General features: G+C 39.1%; 1 protein-coding gene across 1 annotated transcript in view; it reads left to right on the top strand.

Moving 5' to 3' along the window:
* The window catches only part of LOC112949820 (protein phosphatase 1 regulatory subunit 3E-like), a 904-nt gene extending 212 nt beyond the window's left edge, over nt 1-692 (top strand). Inside the window, 1 exon segment of the mRNA XM_026042277.1 lies at nt 1-692. This exon segment is cut by the window's left edge and continues 80 nt beyond it. Coding sequence (XP_025898062.1) covers nt 1-692 — 692 coding nt within the window.
* Nucleotides 693-8,588: the final 7,896 nt, after the last annotated feature.

Raw genomic sequence — 8,588 nt, forward strand, 5'->3', positions numbered from 1 at the left:
AGCGCCGCCGCGCCAAGTCGCTGCCCACGCCCGGCGAGCGCAGCCTGCGGCCGGCGCCGCAGCAGAGCCCGGCGCGCCGCAAGTCCGTGCGCTTCGCCGACTCGCTGGGCCTCGAGCTCACCTCGGTGCGGCACTTCTGCGAGGCCGACGTGCCGCGCGTGCCGCTGCCCGCCGCGCCGCGCCACGCAGACCTGCTCAAGACGAGGAAGCCGCCGGCGCTGGGCGAGCTGGAGCCCGTGCTCTTCGGGCCGCCGCCGCCGCTCGAGCCGCTCTTCCCGCCGCAGCCCGGCGCCAGCCCCGGCTTCGCGGAGCGCGTGCGGCAGCACAAGGTGAGGCTGGAGTGGGTGCGCGCCGAGCCGGCGGGGCTGCGCGGCGCCGTGCGCGTCCTCAACGTGGCCTACGAGAAGGCCGTGTCGGTGCGCTACACGCTGGACCGCTGGGCGAGCTGCGCCGAGGTGCCGGCCGCCTACCAGCCGCCCGCGCCCGCCGACGGCATCACCGACCGCTTCTGCTTCCACCTGCCCCTGGGCGCCGCCGAGGCGTCGCTGGAGTTCGCCGTGCGCTACCGCGTCGCCGGCGCCGAGTACTGGGACAACAACGACGGGGCCAACTACCGCCTGCGGGGCCGGCCCCGCGCCCCCGCCTGCCCGCCGGGGGACCCCGACAGCACCGCCTGGATCCACTTCATCTGAGCGCGCGGCCGTTGGCGGCGGCCGTTGGCGGCGGCCGTTGGCGCGGCGGGGGGTCGCGCGCCGCCTGAGGCGATTTCCTCCCCCTCGCAGCCTCCGTCCTCGCGCCGCCCTCGCCTCCGGTTGCCCCTTTGTAAGTCACCGAAAGATATATTTATATATCTTTTATATATATATATTTATTTCTTTTGAATTCCGTTTACAGTTAAATAGGAGTGATTTGTATTTTCTGTTTTCCTAGCCGCGTTCAGGTGAAAGCTGACGGGCTTCCCTAAAGATGCACGTGCGAGTCCTTGCCGCGCACTTTGGTCACTGTAACCAAAGGGGATGCAAAATTGGGCTCAGAGGAGCTGGTTTCAGGGGGCTGCAGACATTGCAGGTATTTCTAGGCCAAAGCAGGATCCAGGGGTCCAGACATTCTCCCTGGACTGGCTGCTCCTGAGTCCGCAGGCTCAGTGTGGGGCTCAGTATCATAGGGCATCCTATTTGCTTAATCCTGCTTAAGCAAAGCCTGGCCCCGGGAAGATGCTGGATCCCTGTCTGGAGCCCTGCTGATTGAGCTCCCAGGTGGACAGAGATCCATTTGTGTTAATTGCCCTGCCAGGTTAAGGGCCTTACTGGGGAAAGATTATGGCATTAAACTCGAAAGGCAGAATACAGAATAGCTCCTGCATGGTTTTACTTGTGTCAAGTTGCAGACATAGTTTATGAGCTTAAACAAAGGTTAAAACAAGATTTTGTTTGGATTCTATTTTATATATATGAGGAAACTTAGAAAAGTGTAAGGAAACACCATCCCATTGAAAGGCACTTTACTGAGAGAGTCTCAAAGTGAGTGTTTTAAAAACGGCTCAGTATGTTTGCATAACGGTTTCTCAGAATTTCATGTGTATTTCAGTACAGTTCTTTCCATAGAGCTGCTCATGTTTGAGTCCATAGTATTGTCAGGACATGCCCCCAGATGTGGCAGGAACTGAGTCCATAGTTGTAGTTTGCATCCCAGCCAACACTTGAAGCTTTATTTCTTTTAGCAATTTGTATTTTTATACTGTTATATCAGTTCAGGAACGAGCTTTCCGAAAAAAACAAAATGCTCCACATTTTTCTTAGTAGTTTTGATAAACCACAACTATCATAAAGCCAGCTAAATTTAATCCAATAGAAGTCTTATCTTACTATTTAAAATAAGGTTTATGAATAAAGACATTGAAATCACAGAGTATGCTGACTTCTGCCTTTAAAGCTTTGTTTTAAATTATATAGAGTGAACGGAAATTTTTGTTCTTGTTTTTTTAACTTGCTTTTTCAGGAGTTCAGCTAAATACAGCTTGTGCTGGTGCCAAATTCAGGTGCTAATTTTCAAGGATTTAGGCATGTCTGCGTTTGCAGGACAGAGGGCTCTCTGTGTAGGACTTCTAAGAGCAGTAAAACTGATGATAGTGTGAGCTTCCTAGCTGAAGGACTGTAAGATCAGACCTTGAATGTTTGGAGTCTTCTGTAGAACTGCGTAGAAATGAAAGTTGTTAAACTATGCTTTTATGGCCCTTAAGAGTTAAGCATCCTGAAAGGCTTGACTTAGGTCAACTTCTCTTACAACTTCTTGATTTCTGTGGGAATTGAGAGCCCTCTGTCTCCTGAGGGAATGATTCAGGTGAAATAATTAAACTTTTGGATTCTAAGAAGAAAAAAAATGGAAGCTTAATAGAATTAGAGCACTTCATTTAATTTGTCTATACCGTCTTCTGATCTAAAAGATGATAGGAAGAGTAGAGTAGCCTTTGTACTGGTACTGGTAGCTTGCTTTTAATTCCCAACCATTTTTTCCCATGTGCGTTTTTGTTGTTTTTCTTACAAAGCAAAAAAAGTTAAAATTCTACTGAAAATTTTAAACTTTATAATGTAAAGCTCTTGACCTGATATTACAGTACCATGTGTACTGCTAGCACACATTTATAAAGCCAGGATTGCAGAACTAGAAGCTGTCGAGCAGCTAAAAACTATCAACCAGTGTATATGACAAAGAAAACCCTAATGTCGTTAGCTAATTTTATTTGGAAGAGCCTTAATACTAGAGAGAAGGGAAAGGATGTATCTTTGTTTGAAGGTATTTTGAAATCTTGTGAAAATACAGCCAAACCCCTTTTTATTTATGGGTTACAACTTTTCCAAAACAGTTTTGCTTGGCCCTTACCCTGATAATAAGGCAACAACTGGTACCCAGGTTGGTGATGACACTGAGGCTTTGCAGTGCTGCTGCTTGGAGAGTACTATAAATTTGTTTATAACTATTTAACAAGATTTCCTATTTGCTGTTCTTATGGCTTTGGAACTATTTTGACAATGAATAACTTTAATTATAGAACTTTCAAAATTCTTTTGCAGTAAATGGCAATTATCATCATAGTTTGACTTTTACAGTATCTATGTGCTTGCGATAATAAAAAGAAAAAATAGTAATTGTAGATGAAACTCAAAATTTGGAATTCCTAAAAAGCTGTACATGCAACCCTAGCAAGTTATTCTAGTACCTTTTATTTGATCTCTACTTAGGTAAACTTGCTCTTACTTTTGGTTGAAGGTGTGGTGGCTTTTTGTATTTTTATTTTATTTATGGCTCCTTCTTTGAAGTATAAATCTGGAAACTTGATCTTTTTGGATGTAGCATACCTAGAAGCAAAACAGACTCCTGAGCTTTCAAATAGTTATACATATCCTTAGCATGAAGTTTTGCAGATAACTATAAATTTGAACATAAACACAGACTATCTGTAGTATACTGTGCAACTCCTGTTTAATATATAGCTTTCTGGAAGCTTTTATAGACATGTACTTCTTAAAGGCTGGAAAGCCGTTGTGGCTTTGACTGTGATGCTAGTGAAATATGTGGGCGAATTTTGAAGGATATTAACAGTAGCTTACTACCGGTATCTGCCGGAACTGCACTGTTTTGATTATACTTTACTTTCATTTTGACACTTATTTTAAAGCAAGATTTATTCGAAGTTATGAATACATGCTGCATTCTCACCACAGACAGTGTTTATATGGGGTTTCCACTCCTGTAGATTTCAGTCTCATGCTATACATGGCTTGCTGGAAGCTTTGTGATAAACAGTGATGAAGTTTAAAAAGATACCAAATAAAAATAATTTCACACTTTTAAAGTTGGTAGGGCATCAGTCATAGGAGCGGAAGCAAGATAAACTGTTTTTATTCTTTAAACACATGAATTATAGTTCAAAAAATTAATGTTCTCTCCCGAAGTAAAATGTTGGAAATAATCTCCAGGAGGCCGCTGATTTTTCTAATCAACACTTTTATGAAAAAATGTCCTATCTATACTTGTATTTACCTGCTTAGGCTACTGCTGTTTTCCTTTCCAAGTGATACTAGAATGTCTAGTAGGCAGGGCAATAATGCCTAGATAGCATGTCTAGGCAGGGCAATAATCCTTAGATAGCATATTTCACTTTTAAGTGAATTAGTGATTGTTTATGTCTTTGGAGATGTAAAAATGTCTGTTACTTGCTGTGCGAAATTGTAGCTTTATGAAATGTGCCATGTTATTTTATGTGCAATACAATGATACTTCGTATAGTAAGTCAAATTGTATTTTATATCTGGTACACGTTGATGTTTGTTGCTTCACGTTTTAACTGATAGATCTCTTGCATGTTATTCTATGCCTTTTATGGCAATATTTTTCAATCCTACCCTAATTATTAGAAATCCTAACAGAATACCGGGAATAAGAGCAATGAAATAAACAACATTTCAGATAGCTAAGCATAATACCCTATACTAATACAAACTGCAGTTGAAATTCTGGTGTGCTCATTTTCAATGAAATTACCTTATTTTGTTTCTTCTTTTTTCTTCTCTTTTTACCAGTTATGTTTGTTTTTAATATGAAGCTGTGTACCTCAGTGTCTTAGTAAACAACAGAATAAGTACACACGTTTTAAAAATATTCTTTGGTATGTGAGGGGAAAATGTATTGCTTGAATGAACAACTGTTTCTTCATGCATAAGCACAAGCTCTTTCCAGATATGTGAATTGCTGGGTGGTTGTGTGTCTTATAGAGGTAAGAGGCAAACATCTGCTAATTTGGTATTTGAATATATGCTGGAGAAATACTCAGAATCTGCTTTCTAACCTATTATTAAATATATATTTTTAATGTGCCTTTCAACATTTGCAAGTAAATCTCCTATCTTGTGTGTTCCTTAACTCCCCTGCCAAAGTCCACTTTCTCGTTGAATTAATTTTGTGATAAAAATATAATATTTCTAATTCCTTATGCACTTTCAACTGTGCTAGAAATCCTGTATCAATAGAAGCCAAAAGAATTTGATAACATTTTCCTGAGTTACACAGAAAAACAATACAGCGAGAAATATGTCTTCCTGGTATACCTCTTAAAATTATATAGTTAAGCTTAAAGTGTCTATATTTAATATAATAAAATATATTTATTGTATGTATTCACCTCTTACGGATATATAATTCTAAATATATATTCTGTGTGAAACCAGAAATTCTAGTTTTTATGAAATGTATTTGTGTAGACATTAATGTCTTTTCAGCCATTACTGTTGCTTGATGTTACATAATGCATATCGTTAATATTATGGATGGATTTGATCTGTCTCCACAGTTTGTGTCATGAAGCTAAAGTGCTCACTGTAAGGAATATCTGAAAAAATATTATTTTTGCCATCAAATTATCCTGCATGGCTTTTTTTCGCAAGTCACAGTAATTCTATATGCACTTCATGTTTACATGATCTGAAAACGTGAAAGGATTGCTTATAATTGGTATAGTGAAATTAAAGCTTTATGAGCATAAAATTTAAGGAGGAAGAAAGAATAGTTTTGCTGTAAAAGAAAAATAGTCTTATAGAGAGCTAATTGGGATTGTTTTAAATGGAAGTAGATGATTTGAAACATGTTCAGGTAAATACATATTTCAATAGGAAGGCTTTCTCAGGATCAGCTTGTATGAGAGAATTGCTCTAAAATAAAGTGATAAACATACTTCTTAGTATCATGTATGGATGTGAATGTAGGTTTTTCCTAACTCAAGTGAATGCTAAACTATGAAGCCATTGGCAGTTCTTGAGCCTGGACTCTATTAGACTTTGAAATACTGCTTTTAGATTATTTTATAGGGTGGAGGTTTGGATCAGGATTTTCCTATTTTATATGAGCATTCTGTTCACTCAGTTCTTTTGGATTTTGTTCAAGCTTTCTCTTTTTGAGAAAGGTCTGAATTTATTTTTATGCATCATAGGAAAATTCTTTTATGTTGTCTTTTTTCTGAGGGAAGTGGAGGGCAGTTTTCCTTTCGGTTTTAGTCTCTTAATATTCAACAATAGCATGCAGAATAAGATGCTTAACATAACACGTACACTAGTAATGCCAAAGAATATAGCTAAGAAAAGTCATAAAGTGAAGTGTGCTTTTTAAAAATGTATATGCTTTAATTTGATAAGGAAGGCAAAAAGTCCTAGTCTCCAGTGCAAGCATATTTATACCAGGGATTTTTTTCTATGCAATATTGTGGTACACCTGTTTTTGTAGAGATTAACTTCAATGGTTAAAGTTTCTGTATCTGAATGTTGTATATAAAGCATTCTTTTAAATGTGTTACTAGGGAAACTTTATTTTTTAAATAGCATTATGTTTTTAGGATTTTTTTTTGTCCAATCTGATTTCACTGTCACAATCATTATCTTTTGAATAATGGTAACAAAATGATATTTCATGAAGTTGGGTCATGAACTATCATGTGTAACACCTTTCTCCACTCGTTCACCTTTCAGAAAGAAAAATTGTTGTGTTAACTATTTTGATTTTTTTAATCTCTGTATCATAGTGATAAGTGAGTTGTATTACAGTAGTAAATTGGCAGAACTTAATATTTGTTTTTATAATTGAGCGAAGTAGTAGAAAGGAACTTTCAAGTCTGGTTTGTGAACTGCTACATTGAATGTTTGTGCCGATCTGTAAGTGGCTTCATGGAGGTGCCCCTTTCCATGAAGTTTCTATATTTTAAGAGGAACAAGACATAGTAGCTTGAGTTATACTTGAATGCAAAAAAACTGCCTACTTCTGGGTAGATATCCAAGCTGTAGTGCAGGAAAATGGATAGAATTGACTGTGATCGAAAATTAACTCTTCTTGAAATGATTTAAATCAACTTAACTTCTCTCATTCACTGCTCAAACAAAACAGTTCTTTCAGTGATGGTAATTCTACCTGTTCAAGACTAAGTTCTCTAACACAAATAGTTGTCATTGCTGTTGCTTTGATTTACCCTGACTTTTTTTCTTTTGTTTTGTTTTTTAACAACAATTGTTTCTTAAGTTTGAGCTGGTGTAATCTGCTTTTGGTTGTAGTTTCTTCTGCAGGGTTATGTAGCACTAAATATTTATTTCTAATGTTTGTAAAATATCACCAAAAGTTTGGAATCAACTTTTTGTAATAATGCCTTGTAATTTATCTAGCCTTACTATATTTCAGACTATTTTCCACTACAACTCTCTAGTCACTGATTGTCACAACTATGAAAGATATATATTTATAAACCTGTAGCTTCTGTCTGTCATTAAAGATGAATGATACAAATTGTGATTGTGTGGTAAATATGAACCTGTCTTTTTTAACTGAAAAAAAGTTCCTATTTGTTGACAATTTAAAAAACAATATGCGATTAATCCCAAGTGTACGAGGGCAGACATTAGGTGATTGTACCTTAACATCTGAAGACAGATATTTCATCTTTGGGCCAGGCTTTCAAAACAAGTTCTCTCAAGCAGTCTCCATTAAGAGTGTTCTCTTGAGAAGCTGCAGTGTGCTGAGTTCTTTTGGAAACCTGGTCTTCTGGTTGGTTGTAAGTAACGTTAAGTGTAATGCCTGTATCTTAACTGTTTGTAGCTTTACTGTGTCCTGGGTTTGTATCATTATAGTAGCTAGCAGTGGTTGGAGTGTGCTCATTGCAAATTGGACATGTAGCTGCCAAAAGCCAGTTGTCAGTACAAAAGGTACAAGAATGGAGGGAGTGCAGGAGGTACCCAGGAACTGGGCTTTTGTTTGCTTTTAAATAACGACTTTAGGTTGGCTGGTGCTGAAGGACTCCTTGGCCTAGGTGGAAGCTTTCTAAGCCCATGCACACAGAGTGCTAACCCCAGTAGTGCTCTCTAACCAACACTTTGAAGCAAAAGGAAAAGTATGTAGAGCTGCTATTATAGCAGTTCTATCATTGACATCAGTGATTGGGGTGCAAGTTAGGGGTTGTCAGAACAGACAGGAATTGCCAAGAATATTTAATTTTCTGTCATTTTCTCTTGATCCACAGACCTGCAGTGAAGAACGGAGGGACTGATAATTGCAAAAGAAATACTCTATGTCCTAAGAAGTGCGACCTCATACTCCTATCTCGTGGATTGTTTTTCCATAGTTAGAGAAAGCTTAAAGAGCTATACCTCCATTATAGTGCATCTCTGAGTGAAATGCATTCAACAGCATCCATATTTAATCACTATAAACAAGTGACAGAACAGCCTAATAGCAGATGTAGAACAGTGGTATTGCATTAAAATAGATCATGTCTGAAATGACTGAATTAACCTTTATCAGGAAGAGGGATAGCAATATTGTAAAGGCAGCCCTAACCAAATTCCCCTAATACCTTTGCCTGTGATTTATGCTAGGATGATGTCTCAAGTATTATGGGGACAGTAAAGGAAATGACATCCAGGAACTCTTGGACATCTGTGCTGCCCTCAGAATTTTTCTCCAGCTCATACTGTCTAGATCATACCTTGCTGGTAGTTTACAATGATAAAATCCTGTGTCTTGCTTTGGTGTTTTTTTTTTTTTTTTTTTTTTTTTTT

The sequence above is a fragment of the Nothoprocta perdicaria genome, unplaced genomic scaffold, assembly GCF_003342845.1.
Source record: "Nothoprocta perdicaria isolate Ctin4 unplaced genomic scaffold, notPer1 scaffold_30, whole genome shotgun sequence".
NCBI classification, from domain to species: domain Eukaryota; kingdom Metazoa; phylum Chordata; class Aves; order Tinamiformes; family Tinamidae; genus Nothoprocta; species Nothoprocta perdicaria.